Source organism: Pecten maximus, chromosome 7 (genome assembly GCF_902652985.1).
Source record: "Pecten maximus chromosome 7, xPecMax1.1, whole genome shotgun sequence".
In the NCBI taxonomy this organism is placed as follows: Eukaryota; Metazoa; Mollusca; class Bivalvia; order Pectinida; family Pectinidae; genus Pecten; species Pecten maximus.
In genome coordinates, this window is record NC_047021.1 from 43,051,340 (window position 1) to 43,069,111 (window position 17,772).

Consider the following 17,772-nt stretch of genomic DNA (forward strand, 5'->3'; position numbering starts at 1 on the left):
TTTTTTTTTTCAAAATTATGGTTGATATGGCAACTGGTCACTATAAACAGGTTTTCTGATAAGAACCATAACTTCATGCTTGTCCGGACAACTCCTCCTAAACTGAAGGGCCAATTTCAATGAAACTTCACACAAATATAGAGGACCATGGGTAGATGTGCATGCCACTTTCTTTTTCTCAAAATTATGGTTGTTATGGCAACTGGTCACTATATTACTGGGTTATCTTAGTTAGCCTCTAATTAACAGTTCCAATTCACCATTGACTCGGGCAGATTGCGGGGGTATTAGTGAGCCATCCTGGCGACAGTTCTAGTTCTAAATAGTTTTTATTTCACTTCATCAGAGAAGTTTAGCAACAGACTATTCATTTTTTTTTCTTCAAATTATTTATCTGTAAAAAAAATATTACCCCTTGAAAATTACAACCTTTTCATCAATTACCGTATTTCTAAATCTGTAATATAACAAAATGCCTGTAATTCAGGTGCTAGTCCTGTCTGTAGGTCAACTAATTAATTAACATGGTACAGTCATCAGCTTTTGTATTTGACTGATAGAAAAGTTAACCATTTTACTGACTCATGCATGATCTTGCTAATATTACAGGCAACAGTTGATTTTAACAAATCAGAAAGTCAAATTGGAAAAGCTGCATGTCAGCATATTTGTATGTTCATTCCATCTTAAAGAAAGAAAAGATTTCAAGAACCCTCTGGTATTTTCTGTAAATTCCACACAAAAATATTCCTGTTCATAACAAATTAAATTCACTTGGATTTGCCATTTCATCTTTCTCACTCAGCATTTCCTAAAATTCTGAATTCTAAAATTTCACAATATTCTGGTGGAAAATAGGCACTTGAGCAGGTGTTTTAAGGTCATAGACACTTAGGCAAAGCATCTGTATTGTGGGACAAACATTCTTGAAATTTTGGCAGAAATCCACACTGTCTCTTCATGTATAAAAATTTGCCCCATAAACCCTGTCTGGTGCACTTGTTTAGGAGGAAACAGTTTCTTAATGTGCAATAATCATCCATTAATTGTCAATTAAAGTGCCATTAAAGATCAATTAAAATATACTATAAATAGGCCATTAAAATTCCATGAAGTAATTATTGGTAATAGTTGTTATCCCTTGGCGGTGTATTTAATTCGGTTATGGTGTCGGCTCACCCAGTTTAATGACTCATAAGATGCGGTGTTTGAGAGTTGTTTGCAAATACATTAAACATTTATGAATGAAACTCGGATCTAATAACACAATTACTCTTGGAAAATAGTGTCCCTTGTAGAAACATCTATACATAGATTATTTGTAAGTATTTATAAGTTTTGAATTGAGAGTAAAAAAGGTTTTCATAAATGTTATCAACTTTTTCAATTTTTTGTTGTTGTTTTCGTTGTTTAACATTCCTCTTGAATCAAGTGTAGTGCTATCAGAAACTGCCAAAATATTTCAAAAATGGGGTTGGGTGGTGGCCAAGTTGTTTGGAACAGCCTATAACTTGTATCTTGGCTCACATCTTTTTCAACCCTTCTCTGTGTTAGCACAACCAGGGCGCAACATCACTGTTCTTAATGTTTAAAGAATATTTGTAAGACCGCATATCAAGTTTAATATCAGGGTTCATTGACCTTGAAGATTTATTTCTAGCCAGATTGAGTTAAAAATAGCTTCTAATGTATTTTTAACTACATTTGAAGGCATTTGGACAATTACAGGAGCAAAAGGAGTGAAGAGTTTTAAACTGATGTCGCGTTGTTATGTAAGAGGATTGGTGTATCAAAGAAAAGATTTTATCATAAATTATGTTTAATTTTGATAGTGTTGAAGACATTTGTTTGAAAAGTTTCAAGTCTGAAGAGATAAAGCTATGTTTAGCTTGGAAGACAATATCATGATTAGGATTAAATTTGTAACATATTTTAGACTGATCATTCTAAAGACATTGGTTTGAAAGTCTGTAGAGATTAACTGTTTTAAACAGGGAAGAAAATATAACCACAAAAATAATTACTAGATTATAGATTATAACATATTTTACTGACTAGTATTCCGACTACAGTAAACACACACTTCCAAATTTTATTTACTTCATCTCCAGGGTGATACCTACCAGTTGAACACCAGATTATTTTGGTTGCTATGGAAACGTTAGGCAGTAAACAGGGACACTTGTGTTTCCAACATCACCTGTCTGACTGTTTGTAGTAGTACAGACTATTAAATAAATGGTTTGTAAAATAATTGAGTTTATTGCTTGTTTGGGAAGATTTAGTCGGCAGTTGGTGGCTAGGGAGTAAGTAGGTTTTTTACTAAAACACAGCAGTGCACAGGAAATAGTCACACAATCAAACAAATTAGCATTTGGCACTCATTAAAGCAGACTTTTACACAATTATTCACCTTCCAAGCCAAACCTGACTGCTTCAAAACCTATCTGATTCACAGTCGATGTTTATTCCTGTAGACAGACATTATGATTATATATCAACCCTGTCTACTTCATAATGCAGCATTTGATCACTGTCAGTTTTACAGCTTTTATACTCAACAATCTCACATACATAATTTTTCATGATGTAATAATGATAGCAACTTTTTTTTTGTTACCAAGGCAACTGTTTCATTTTTTTTTTATAACTACCGTATTTTTTTTCTTCGTCATAGCAGTCTTTTTACATTTTTTATTTTTAAAGCCATGGTATTTGATTTCCCCCCCCCCCCACCATATCAACCATTTCACACTTTTGTAACCATGGTAACTGTTTCTTATATTGGTAACTAGTAATGGTTTCACAATTTTTTGTTACCATGACATTGTCTTGTATTTTGTTCATGGCAGTTGTCTCCCTTTTCATATATAAACATGGACACCAAATGTTTGTTATAATGAGCACAACAGTACCAAAAATTTACTATTTTATTGTAGTCCAATACTTAGCCAAAATTGGTGCCTTTAGGATATTAGAAACACATGTTTCAAAAGGTACAGTAGCAAAGCTGAAATCCCTGTTGTTGTTGTTGTCGCCCTTCCATTCATCTTCCTTCTCCTAGCCCCCATGTTGGCACCCAACAAATCTTGAAATCAATTTTCAGATGTTCTCCTCATTTTTATGTGATCTCCAAAATTTTTTGCTGAAACATTACGTTCTGTAACCCTTGTGATAAATCCTGCTTGGATTCCACCCAATACAGCTTATATATCTAAAAGATGTCTGTTTAAAGATTTTTAAAAGTTTTTTATGAGATACTTGAGTTCCAAATTTATGTTTATGCTGATTTCCAAATAAAGTTTTGGATACAATAGTACGACTGCAGAAAAAAGCCTTGTGTTTGAATGTGTTGGTTTTATTGCAAAGAAGTATTCAAATGGAGTTTCTGTTATCAGTCATGCATACCAAATTTCCTGTACAGTATATTATACAAAATGTCTCCCTCCCCACCCCAGTTGACTATGTTTTCCAGCGTTGGGTTACAATTAGAAATCAGTTTCCCCGAGAAATATGTCAGTTTCTAAAAAAAAAAAAAAAAAAAAATGAGAAACAGAATGAGCATGTGTTATTTTACCATGAAGTGTTTTTGCTAATTTATTTGCAATTCAGTTTTTATATCACTCACAGAGAAAAAAAATTGGAAAAATCGGCATGACCATATATGTATGTTAATGTTTTGTAAGTGTATGCCAGAAATATTTAACACTCTGCAACAGTTTATGTAGGAAAATTAATGGCTTAGAAATCATCCATAAACTATTAATGGAAACAGACTAACTTTGATTTTAAATTCATTTCATGCCATGCAGTTTAACTATAATTTAAATTAATCTATATTGTTGAACAATAGTTTGTATGTTTTGCATATTGATTGCTTATCTGTATGCATATTACATTTATCTTGAATTGTGAAATTATTTTTGCTTGATAAGTGTAACACATACTGATTTTATTAACAAATTTCTGTATTATCAGATTTGGATAAAACTGTAGAAAGAGTGAAAATCTATGAATGGTTGCCATGAAATCATACTTAATGAATCTTTTGTTAATGTTTGTAGGAACAAGTCCTTTTGATATGACCGCGTCGGTAACCAGTCCGACTGGTGTTACAGAACTTTGTGACATCATCAGCCTAGATGACAGCCACTATAGTATCAAATTTGTTCCTAAGGAGATGGGAGTCCACACTGTTTGTGTGAAACACAAGGATATGCATATTCCAGGTACGTTATTTTTATATCGTATGCTTGTCTTATATTATAGGGTTTTCATTTCAGAATATTTTATTGTGCAGATCTTGCTATAATGAGAATTAGGCAACAGGCATAGCCTATACAAGCCCTCTCCCTATTATAGGGTTACCCCTTTATAAGTTATCCCTATTTATCTGGGGTTATCCCCCCTTTTCAGAGTTATTCCCCTTTATTACAAGTTATTCCCACTGATCACAGTGTTATCTCCCTTTGCTCTAACAACTATAGCAATAATTTAGTACCTATTTTCCAAATTGAGCACCAATGCGAGAATAAAATGAAATTTAGCTTTTTAATAAATATTTTGCTTACAAGGTATTGGTAGTGTTTAGTGTTGATGGTGTTTTAACGGTATTTCTACTTCCTGTTACAGGTAGTCCATTCGAGTTTACAGTAGGTCCCATTGCCGGAGGAGGCTCACACAAGGTCCATGCAGCAGGACCCGGTCTGGAGAAGGGAGAAATCAACCAGCCATGTAAGTTTACATGTCCTCAAAGGGAAACTAGTTTTACTGGAGGATAATGGTATACATCACAAATCTGGGGTATTTTTACAGACCTAATTTGAAATTGGTAGCTTCTGATTTAAACACCATATTTCTTTTCCTTTTTTTTTTTTTTTTTTTGATAATCAAGTTAATGCTGAAAGTTGACATTGATTTGATTAATGTTTATCAATTTAAATTTTGGTCTCAAGTTACTCCAATTGTTGATGGGCTGTAAAGCAGTACACAACATTTATCAAATCACACTAGGTTTGTGTTTCATAACTTCTACTGAAAGGGGAAAAAATCTTACCATCATATAAACTGATCAATTTTGATCTGATCAAATTCTTTTCATTTATTCACTAGTCAATTTAGTTTTACATTTTAAGTGCAAGTCCTGATTTCTGATTCAGTCACCTGTAATGTGATTTGTAAAATCTTGACAGAGTTAGTTTTTATGACATTGCCAGTCTGTTTTATGAGGTGAACTTTCTTTGACCTTCAGGTGAGTTTAATATCTACACACGTGAGGCTGGAGCCGGAGGTTTGTCGATCGCCGTGGAAGGACCTTCTAAGTCTGAACTTGACTTTGACGACCGTAAGGACGGATCATGTGGCGTCAGTTACACTGTGACAGAACCCGGAGAGTACATGGTGTCTATCAAATTCAACGACGAACACATACCCCAGTCACCATACAGGGTCTACGTCACTCCCAGCATAGGCGACGCTCGCAAACTCTCCGTGTCAGCTCTCCAGTCAAAGGGCGCTGGAGTAAGTAAACAAAACAGATCTTTAGATGTATGAAAAATTTTGCCCGGTGAAGTATCATATGTTTTCAAAAAAAGTGAATGAAATTTTTTTTCCATTTCCATCTTGTAAGCTGAGGAAACTTTCTTCACGATGAAGAAATGGGAGAATATTAATAGAGTAACATTTCCTGGTACATACTGTATGAAATTTAATATTGAATTCTAAATTTATTTTCATGTTTTTTTTGGGGGAAAATTAATCTTATTCTAAAAATGACAGAAAGGTATATTTCATTTCTGAGCATGTATACATTGAGAGTATTAGTGTTAACCCGTTATATTCTCTGCTTCAGATCGGAAAGCCATGCTCATTTGTAATTCACTTCAATGGTGCCCAGCCAGGCAAGGTCAAGGCAATGGTTCTGACTCCCTCTGGTGCTGAGGAGGAAGGATTTATCCAGGAAATTGATGAGGGTAAGTTTGAATTCCTGACTGACAGGGAGGTTATCATTTCACTTTCGTTTGGTTTGTGCTCCCATGGAAATGTATTTATCAGGGGCTGTATCCATAGTTCTCCATTGATGCTAAAAATAGTAACATTGAAAATCTGTCTATATTAGGAGTAGGGACTCAAAATGACTTGTTCCACGAAAAAATGTGATGTTGAACAAATATCCAATGTGTGTCAACTGGTCAATTGTTAATTGTGTCTAAAGTAATGTTATATCAGAAAGAGTTGTTTCTATCTTTACATAAAGATTATATATCATTTACAAATTAATTTTGTTTTCTTTAGGCGAGTATGCAGTTAGGTTTATCCCCAGAGAAAATGGTCCCCACATGGTGTTTGTCAGCTACGACGGATGCCAGATCCCAGAAAGTCCATTCCGTATCATGATCGGAAAGGTCGATGCTGATCCAGGCATGGTCAATGTGTCGGGAGACGGACTCAGGCATGGAACAACCGGTATGTTCAATTTAAACCCAAAGCTTTACGTTTAGCTAGGTAACCATAACAACCAGTGGTGTAAACCAAACCTTATTCAGTGGTAGATTAAATTTTCTGTTGATTTAATTCAATCTCAAAATAAGATATTCTTTCTATTAGATCTAATTAATTTTTTTTTTCTTTTTTTTTTTCGCTTTTATATGATGACAGCTTGCATTAATATACACATGTGATATTAAGAGAACTTTGGAGACTTATAATATTTAGAGACATTTGGAGATGTGTGATTTTTAAAGACATTTGGAGATTCATATAGAGAATATGGTTGAACTGACTACTCTTTAGAATGAAATTAAGATTTTCATTTTTCGTATATACTGTATTGTGTGAAGTTATATTGACCTGGAAAAAGCAATACATAAAATTGTCTTCTTGAATAATAGATACATTTTCTTTCCTTCAACAGGTGAGCCAGCCAAATTCTTCGTGAACACATGTAATGCTGGAAGCGGAGCTTTGGCCGTGACAGTTGAAGGACCTTCCAAGGTCAAACTGGAATGTAAGGAAACAGAAGAAGGCTATGAGTTCACATACAAGCCCACCTCTCCCGGAGATTATCTCATCTCCATCCGATACGCTGGCTCCTACGTCGCTGGAAGTCCATTCAAGGCCAACATCACAGGTCAGTATGAAATGTTAGACCCATGAAGAATAAATTTCCATCCTTATGCCAAATTTGGTTCAAGAACTCCCTGAAGCAACACATTTAAAAAAAAGTTTTTTCATTAGGTATAAGGTGACTTCTTTTTTATTCCGATGCCTTCGTTTCTATGTGTATCTTTTCATATTGACTTCACAATTCTGTCTTTGTGCTATCTAGAGAAAATATAGTAACTTAAAACATTAATATAATTTTTAGCAATGTTATATGAACAGAAGGAAAGATTTTTTTTTAAACTAAAATTTTCGGTGTTTTTAGGACAAGGAAAGGCGTCTGCAATGCAGGAGTTGTCAACATGCCTCGTGGAGACCGTCACCAAGACTAGCGTTATGAGTAGATTCACAAACCTACCCAAGTTCCAGTCAGAGGCTGCCAATGTTACATGTGAGGGTAATGGAATGAAGAAGGCTTTCCGCGGCAAACAGTCAACTTTCACTGTCGACACAACCATGGCTGGTATGTATTTTTAATGTCGGGGCATTCATGGATAAAATCTTCAAGATACTTTGTCTTTTAATTTCCACCTTCATGTCCTTTAAAGAAAATGGAAATCATTTCAGATCTGATTTGAACGTTTCACCACTTTGAAAACTTTAATAATGAGGTCAGCCATGCAGGCCCTCTGGGCCTTTTGTGTAATATTCTGTCTCCTACATTTTCTGTCCCGTTACTTTTGTTACTTAAACGTTTTATTCTGTTGTAGGTAACAACATTTTGTACGTGGGCATGTGTGGACCTAAGGGGCCTTGCGAGGAACTGTGTGTAAAACATCAGGGAGGCGGAATCTACAAAATCAACTACATCGTCAAGGAGATGGGAGAATATATGTTAGCTGTCAAGTGGGGACAGGACCACATCCCCGGCAGTCCTTTCTGTGTCAAGGTCAATTAGTGACAAGGTCATCTAGAAGGACATCGTTAAAATTAATTTTTGCTTATGACATTGAAAATATCTGTCAAAGTATAAAGACATTTGCTTATAACATTACAAAAAAAAAATGTTAATTTGCTTTGGAAAAAAATGAAGTCATAAATTGTATGTATGGTAAATACAAAAGTGCTGATATGATGAGCAGACAGCATTTTTATCGAGAAATGTTGGAATGGATTTGCAGTGGTATGTGTGAAAATGATATTGATGCTTTATCATTGCTGAAAGACCTGCGTAAAAAAAACCATGGAATTTTTTTTTGTATTTAAATTCCTTGTAGATGTATATCTATCTCCAGCCTCTAAATGTGATGTTTTGACTCGCATACATTAAACTGTTGTAGAATTTTGAAGTGCAATAATATATGCTTTCTGCGATGTATGGACTTAACATCTGATCGTAAAAAGAAAAAACGTTTTTCTAAATACAGAATTCTTACTGAGAAATAAGATTTGAATATATATGAATTATCGGTGTGGAGAAAAGGTTTATAAATGTGGATGTTAACATTTTCGTCATCAGAGACAATTTGAACCTGTTCCTCCCCATGGGGACCACATGAACTGGTCCAGGTTACAATAAGGAATAGTCCACTTTAGGAGTGAAGGGAGAACAGGTTAATTTTTGATGTTCAAATCAGGCCTTCTTGAACAAATAACAGAGGCTGACATTCGGTGTCATAGGACATTGTTAAACCATGTCGTGCAGCGTCGTACTGAGGGGTCAGTACTTTGGAGAACCATTAAGGTGCGGCACACCTCTTGCCATAGGACAATTTCTTTGTATAATCGCATCATTAGTTGATATTTGTTGTTTATGCTAGAAGTAACCAATTTAAGTAAATGTAGACTGTTTTTTAAAAGATTTTTTTATTGTAAAGTATAAAATTATGTTCTTTTTGTCTTTTACATTTACAAATGGTGCTTTGTTTATTTTGTGAAGAATTCTGACTTTCTTCCTTTCATGAGAAATTAGAGTGTTAAATATATTACAAATTAGTTGAATGATCAGTCAGAAATGTCCAAAAAGAAATATGATCAGAAAATTCTGCACACTGGCTGATCAGTGTCATGAGAACATTTGTAAATTAGAAACTCGAACACGTTTTGCACATCTCCTGTAGTTTTGAAGGGTACACATCTCTATACATAAATATAATGTCCATTTCAGACATTTTTTTTATTTTTATTTGTAACATATTCTTGTTTTTGAGAGCTAATACTGATGTATAGCTATCCTAACTTTAATCTCGTGTTTGCTGAGCTATGTTATAGACCTTCACAGAAGGATTATATTATTATTAATAAATTATATTATTTACGAAAGATTGATGAACTACGAAATAAAGATTTGACTTGGCTTATTGAAGTGGACTTTTTTGCTTAATATATATATATTACAACTATGCACAAACTGTTTTCGTTAGAAATAAACATGACTTGTCTACAATTTGCCAGTAACTTGTGTACATGGTTTTATGTATTTATATGTATAAAAAATCTCATTTTATATTTAGATATTTAACAGATATTTTTTTTAAGTTAATGTAATCAAAAGAGGAATGTTACAAAGTTTTGAACCCAAATTGGCCCCAAGTTACATATATGAATTATTCACTGATGAATAATTAATTGACTTTATTCATTACACCCCTGTAAGTGTAATTTAAGAACCATCCAATATTGAATGGTTTATACCATTATGAATATTTAGGGGTGTAAAGGTATCAATCCTGTGTATTTGAGTACCTATTTTGCCTATTCCTGTCCTTATTGCCCCACCCCTACCTCTATTCTGAGAGTAAATGATATAAATAATAATTAGATATATACATTTATGCCTAATTTCAGGCCTTAATATATACAAACGAGAGGAATATCTTTCATACTTTATATCATTTAGTAACTAATTGACCTAAAAGTCATGAATTTTGATGCTGTAACATAAAACTATTTTCTCATTAATATATACAATGTATCATAAAATTTCAAAGCTTAGCCCTGATAATATGGAATACTGCTTTGCTCACAGGCACTGGAGTACCGAGTGACCCCATGCATATCTTGACCTTTGACCTCTACATGGTTGTTCTGGCATTGTGTATATGTATGCTAATTTCTACAATAAAAATGATAAAAACCTGCTATAATATCTTTGTGGATATTTTATTTGGAAATTAGTAACAAAAATACATATTCATGAAGCCTCTTTATAATTTGCATACCTTGGATCACCTTACCATGATTTACATATAAGGTACAAAATCATCTTATTTGAATATTCAAATGATAATATATTACTTTTCTATTTAAGTTGACATGATGTTTTGATTTTGAAAATAATTAATACTTGGTATCGAGTTCAAATGTTCAAAATATAATATTCAAGGTCTGATTTGTTCTGTGAATTTTTTCTGCACACAAAAAAAAATTCAAGTATTGTAAATCGTGGCAAGGTGTGTTCTGTGCCAATAACAAAATTAAATTGAACATGTACTTATTCAATTTAACAACAAATGTTAAATCCTAGTTATTGAACATTTTTATAAAAAAAGTTCAAAGTTTTGTTCAAAAGAATTTTCTTTCCTTTTATTTTAAACCCCATTTTTCTATACATTAAAAAAATGTATTGATCAGAGAAAAGTTATTTCTGAACAACAAAATTGAATACAAATATATTGATTTCTTCTGACAAAAGCACTGTCATAGCTCAAGTTTCACAATGAAGAACTCCGAATTTACCAAGAGTTACTCCCCTTCCTACACCCTTCGCATGTGTCAAACAATTCCACCCCTGTTTGAATCAAGTGCCTAAATGAACTCATCCAGAACATGAATATTTTGGACTCCCATGATCATGTAACAATTTTAGCCATAATATTTCCTTTAATGATGTTACCTGTGATTTTCCAAAATTAAAAAGGGGTTACTTTTAATAAGCATGATCGTTCCGTGATACTGGGACCACCCGGACCTGACCTTTTCAGATAAGCCTGGTGGATATATTTTCATGAAAGTTATCGACAAGGAACAATATCTTATTTATGTTGAATCCTGAAATGTATTCTAATGTTACAAATTGCAAGATGGATACAGTAGCTCCTAATGAACTGCACCACTCAGCTTTTTTCGTCTGCCTAGGAAGAACTCTTCAGTGATGCCAAGGGCTTAAAGTGATCTTAGCAGACGACCAAAAACTCGAAATAGATCAAAAGAAGAACAAAGAATTTCCGAAAAAAATAAAACATGGAATTTAAAAAGAATGTGTATTTTCTGAAGTGCTTCAATAAAACTTATTCCGAAGAATGTTGATAATAGATTCAGATCTCCAGGTTATGTAAAAAGTCTTACCATATGATTCAAGAATGGAAGATGGAAATTCAATTCAATTTATTTATTAAAATGCAATACATTAAGATACAACGATTAAAATACAAGTAAAGATTTACTACATGTTAACATTAACTACAAGTTAACATTATCTACTAGTAAACATTTACTACTAGTTAACATTTACTACAAGTTAACATTATCTACATGTAAACATTTACTACAAGTTAACATTGACTACAAGTTAACATTTACTATAAGTAAACATTTACTACTAGTTAACATTGACTACAAGTAAACATTTACTATAAGTAAACATGTACTACTAGTTAACATTGACTACTAGTAAACATTTACTACTAGTTAACATTTACTACAAGTAAACATTTACTACTAGTTAACATTTACTACAAGTAAACATTTACTACAAGTAAACATTTACTACTAGTTAACATTTACTACAAGTAAACATTTACTACTAGTTAACATTTACTACTAGTTAACATTGACTACAAGTAAACATTGACTACAAGTTAACATTGACTACTAGTTAACATTGACTACTAGTTAACATTGACTACTAGTTAACATTTACTACAAGTTAACATTTACTACTAGTTAACATTGACTACTAGTTAACATTTACTACAAGTTAACATTTACTACTAGTTAACATTGACTACAAGTAAACATTTACTATTAGTAAACATTTACTACTAGTTAACATTTACTACAAGTTAACATTTACTACTAGTTAACATTGACTACAAGTAAACATTTACTATTAGTAAACATTTACTACTAGTTAACATTTACTACAAGTAAACATTTACTACTAGTTAACATGTACTACTAGTTAACATTTACTACAAGTAAACATGTACTACAAGTTAACATGTACTACTAGTTAACATTTACTACTAGTTAACATTTACTACTAGTTAACATTTACTACTAGTTAACATTGACTACAAGTAAACAGTTACTACAAGTTAATATTTACTACTAGTTAACATGTACTACTAGTTAACATTTACTACTAGTTAACATGTACTACTAGTTAACATTTACTACAAGTAAACATTTACTACAAGTTAACATGCACTACTAGTAAACATTTACTACTAGTTAACATTTACTACAAGTAAACATTTACTACTAGTTAACATGTACTACTAGTTAACATTTACTACTAGTTAACATCTACTACTAGTTAACATTGACTACAAGTAAACAGTTACTACAAGTTAATATTTACTACTAGTTAACATGTACTACTAGTTAACATTTACTACAAGTAAACATTTACTACTAGTTAACATGTACTACTAGTTGACATTTACTACAAGTAAACATTTACTACAAGTTAACATGCACTACTAGTAAACATTTACTACTAGTTAACATTTACTACAAGTAAACATTTACTACTAGTTAACATGTACTACTAGTTAACATTTACTACAAGTAAACATTTACTACTAGTTAACATGTACAACTAGTTAACATTTACTACAAGTAAACATTTACTACTAGTTAACATTTACTACTAGTTAACATTTACTACAAGTAAACAGTTACTACAAGTTAACATTTACTACTAGTTAACATTTACTACTAGTTAACATTGACTACAAGTAAACAGTTACTACAAGTTAACATTTACTACTAGTTAACATTGACTACAAGTAAACAGTTACTACAAGTAAACATTTACTACTAGTTAACATTTACTACAAGTAAACATTTACTACTAGTTAACATTTACTACTAGTTAACATTGACTACAAGTAAACATTGACTACAAGTTAACATTGACTACTAGTTAACATTGACTACTAGTTAACATTTACTACAAGTTAACATTTACTACAAGTAAACATGTACTACTAGTTAACATTTACTACTAGTTAACATTGACTACAAGTAAACATTTACTACTAGTTAACATTTACTACTAGTTAACATTTACTACAAGTAAACATGTACTACTAGTTAACATGTACTACAAGTAAACATTTACTACAAGTTAACATTTACTACAAGTAAACATTTACTACAAGTAAACATTTGCTACTAGTTAACATTTACTACTAGTTAACATTTACTACAAGTAAACATTTACATGTAGAAAAAGGTCATTAATGAGTGACAGAAAATGTGTCCTGCAAAAAACATGGCAATTTAATTCAATTCAATTTGTTTATTAAAAAGCAATACATTAGTTTTCAATAATCAAAATACAAGTAAAGATTTACTACAAGTTAATATTTTCTACATTTAAACCTTTACTACAAGTAAACATTTGCTACTAGTTAACATTGACTACTAGTAAACATTTACTACTAGTTAACATTTACTACAAGTAAACATTTACTACAAGTAAACATTTGCTACAAGTAAACATTTACTACAAGTAAACATGTACTACAAGTAAATATTTTCTACATGTAAACATTCAATACATGTAAACATTATCTACTAGTTAAAGAGGCTTGCCCGCAGAGAGATCAGAAAAATTGGCTAATAGAAAGATTTTTTACACATGACATATTGTTGGAATTGTTGAGTTTTTCATTTTATTTTCCTTATAAAACGCTGAAAAGTGATATTAAAACCTCATTTTTAAATATTATTTATTTAATCGCAACCTGCAATAAGTCTAGTTTGATTGACACATTAAAGAAACAAGCACGTGCACAGTGTCGCACAGTGATAACTTCAAAGGCAGCGGCGATTTACAAAGAAGATTTGCCGTTATATTCCATACATTTCCCTCTCAGGTTGAGTTTTAAAACGTCTTTTAAATACATATTCTGTAATTGTTTTCAAGAAATAAAGTCGGAAAGCCTCTAATTTTGTCTCATAGAAACGTGTACTGAAGTTTATTTAGTGATCGGAGATGTGCCGTTTACCGGTCCGTCTGCGGGTAAGCCTCTTTAACATTTACTACAAGAAAACATTATTACAAGTAAACATGTACTACAAGTAAACATTATCATGTAGAAAAAAGGTCATTATTGAGTGACAGCAAAGGTGTCGTGGAAAACACTTTCGATCTAACGACCTATGCGGGCAAATATCAACGAAGATATCCAAACTACATGACATTGATAATAGTAGGATAGGTTTAGGTGCCCAGGAAGGTTAAATTATTATGCTTCATCGCCGACAGCCGCCATGCAACTTTCAGGTTATCGATAAGAACAAATGTTTCAGCATATCAAGTTCAAGTATTATTGAGTTAAAATGGCCAGTACAAGCAAGCCCCAAATGATCCAAACAGTCTGTAGTGTATCCTATAGGGACATTTCGACACTATTAAATTTTAGATTGTACAGTCCTAATAAATTTTATATAACTTTGCCCTAAGGGGTGTTGGCAAATTTGATTCTTTACGGGATATTTTGAGAGTTCTCTAGACTATACAATATATTTATTATATCCATTACCATTTCATGGACGAAAGTGCATAAAGTATTTATGTAATATCGTCCTTTAGACTCCTGTAGTACTCTAGCTGACACTATTGATATAGACCGTGATATTTCCGACCACCAAGCAACTTGTGTTGAATTGACTATAGGGACAAATATTACTAGGAATTACAAACGGACGATTTTATGTTATAATGACGCTACGCATGTGGGTTAATGTTGCATTTATAATTAAAAAGAACAAAAAACGTCATGTTTTAATATAAATTCAATATTTAATGATTTCCCGGTTAGTTCTGTTTGTTTTCTTGATCGGATTTTAATGTTAGGTGTCCAACCTCTTTATCGCGATGTTTTCGTCGTTCCTCGTGTTCTCGCGGGGTCACGTGACCGGCACGAAAGACTACATTAACATTTGGTCGGTAAATATGGCCAGAGCACCCGACCAATGTATTTTGTCGTACAAACAAATATGATACACTTATTCATCGTGCTAAGAAACCGAGAAAAAGTGCTGTACATTCTTCTATTTATTCAAGTATGGTTACATAACGGCGTTATAAACTGGTGTTAATTGAAGAAGTGCCGATTAATTGACTACTTTTTAAGTAATTTTGACGATGTTTGTCATTTTCGTAAGAATGTACAGCACTTTTCGTTGTTCTCATACAATAACCTTCACGCTCTTACCTGTCTCATAAGTATTGATTTAGGGTAGTCGGGTGCTCTAGGACGATTCATAGAGCAAGTGTTAATGTTCATTCTCCAATATTGGAACTCTTCAGTGTTTTAAATATCGAAATCGGCATATAGAAACGAAGAAACGTTAATAAACGAATGCAATGGATCGTAATTATTTACAGATGATTTCCAAAGACATAAAGTATAGTTAGAAGTTTTCGGCTGTACACATGCAAGTTTGTAAATTCGTCACTGTGATAAAACCACCGTCTTCGTCGTTGCCATGACAGCCGATCGAAGCTGCGATCACGAATGCACTGACAAAGTGAAAGTTGAAGTATTTTTCGCAACATGCCGTTTAAACTTAAAATTACATTCACACCTCATATTGATTGGGGTTGTTTAATCATACCTGATCAATTGAATTATCAGAAAACTAACAAAAACACTAAAAAACACAGAATGAAGCCTTCGTGTCAGGCAGTGCAGACACAACGCGGGATCTGTAAACAATGTGACGTCATTGGAATGTACAAGTTGCAACAATGTACAACAATGTATATTTTACATGAATACACTAATGAGCAACAAAACGGGACGCAACTTTAACCCACATGCGTAATTATCCACTTTTTAACATTGAAGACATTAAAAAGTGGTAAAGCTGCAGGTAATGATACCATAAGCCACATTATGCTTAAAAATACGGCTAATACTGTTGCCTACCCTTTGTCTTTAATCTTTCGAACCTCCTTGCAAACGGGATCTTTCCCTACTCAATGGAAACATGCACTAGTTATGTCAATCTTTAAAAAGGGTAATAAGCAAGATCCCTCAAACTAGAGCAATTGCAATACTTTGTACAATTGGTAAAGTTTTTGAAAGAATTGTAGCTAAATACTTGCACAACTATTTGTTAGATAATTCTCTTATATCAGTACCAGTCGGGTTTCCAACCAGGTCATTCTACTGTTCATCAGCTTATAGAAATATACCACAATATATGTGAAAATTTAGAAAAAAACCTACCTGTCTTGTCTTTTGTGACATTACTAAGGCATTCGACAGAGTGTGGCATAGGGGTCTGGAAGTGAAACTAAGTAGTTATGGTATATCAGGCAAATTGTTAGCCTGGTTGATTAATTATGTGTCAGATAGAAAACAACAAGTATTTTTTGGAAATAGTAAATCTTCGGTAAAATATACTAATGCTGGTGTACCTCAAGGGTCGGTCCTTGGTCCACTCTTATTTATTATTTATATTAATGATTTTGTTTGTTTATGTTTTACGGCCCATCGACAACTAGGGTCATTTAGGGCCAAACAATATACTAACATGTTTTATTTTTAAAGTTAAAATCAGATAAAATTTGTCATTTATAAAAGCATCCGTATTGTATATTTAGATCATTATGATAAAAAGTTGGTTAAAAATGGTAAAATATGTATATGTACGAATAGATTATAATAGAACGTCAAAGACAGTAACGTAAAAGACATCAAAGTATATATAATAGATCGATTTCTTTCAAGTAGCTAAATATTGTTTTCGAAGCCACGGAACTGAAAGGGGTTTTCATATCCGGGACTCGAAAGTATTTATCACGAATGTGCTTGAAATCGGAACATTCTATTAAAAAATGCTCCACTGTGAATTGAGCATCACATGCATAACACACCGGTGGATCCTCTCGTTTCAAAAGGAACGAATGAGTAGGATATGTGTGTCCGGTACGGAGCCGAGAGAGGACTATTTCCTCTCTACGATCCTTCCTACTTGGTGTTGATGTTTTAAGTTTTGGTTGTACTTTAAAAAAAGTTTGTTGCTAATGTCTCGAGAGACCAGCGTTGCTGCCATTTACTCTGAATGACAGAACTAATTACAGGTTTGAAATCTGTATATGGTATTTTGATATTTGTTTGTTGCAGATTTAGAGCATGTTTTGCTTGGCGGTCAACAAATTCGTTGCCTTTAATTCCGACATGGCTCGGAATCCAAAGTAATGTTATTTTGCATTTTTTTAAGATACGAGATATTCGTAAAACAAGGTTTTGTATGAGTATATTCTTTGGATCTCGTAATTGTAAATTCTGAAGGACAGATAGAGAGTCGGAACAAATGATTGCCTTTCTAATGCGTTGTTCTTCGATATGGTCGAGGGCCAAATCGATGGCACATGCTTCTGCAGAGAAAATAGAGGCACCATCTGGTAAGCGGATTGAAGAG

General features: G+C 32.8%; 1 protein-coding gene across 1 annotated transcript in view; it reads left to right on the top strand.

Annotated features, from left to right (window-relative positions):
• LOC117330910 (filamin-A-like) overlaps positions 1-10,244 on the top strand; it is a 134,307-nt gene extending 124,063 nt beyond the window's left edge. The window contains 9 exon segments of the mRNA XM_033889466.1: positions 2,940-2,996; positions 4,065-4,229; positions 4,633-4,734; positions 5,252-5,520; positions 5,852-5,972; positions 6,295-6,465; positions 6,914-7,129; positions 7,427-7,624; positions 7,872-10,244. Coding sequence (XP_033745357.1) covers positions 2,940-2,996; positions 4,065-4,229; positions 4,633-4,734; positions 5,252-5,520; positions 5,852-5,972; positions 6,295-6,465; positions 6,914-7,129; positions 7,427-7,624; positions 7,872-8,059 — 1,487 coding nt within the window. The 3' untranslated portion in view covers positions 8,060-10,244.
• Positions 10,245-17,772: the final 7,528 nt, after the last annotated feature.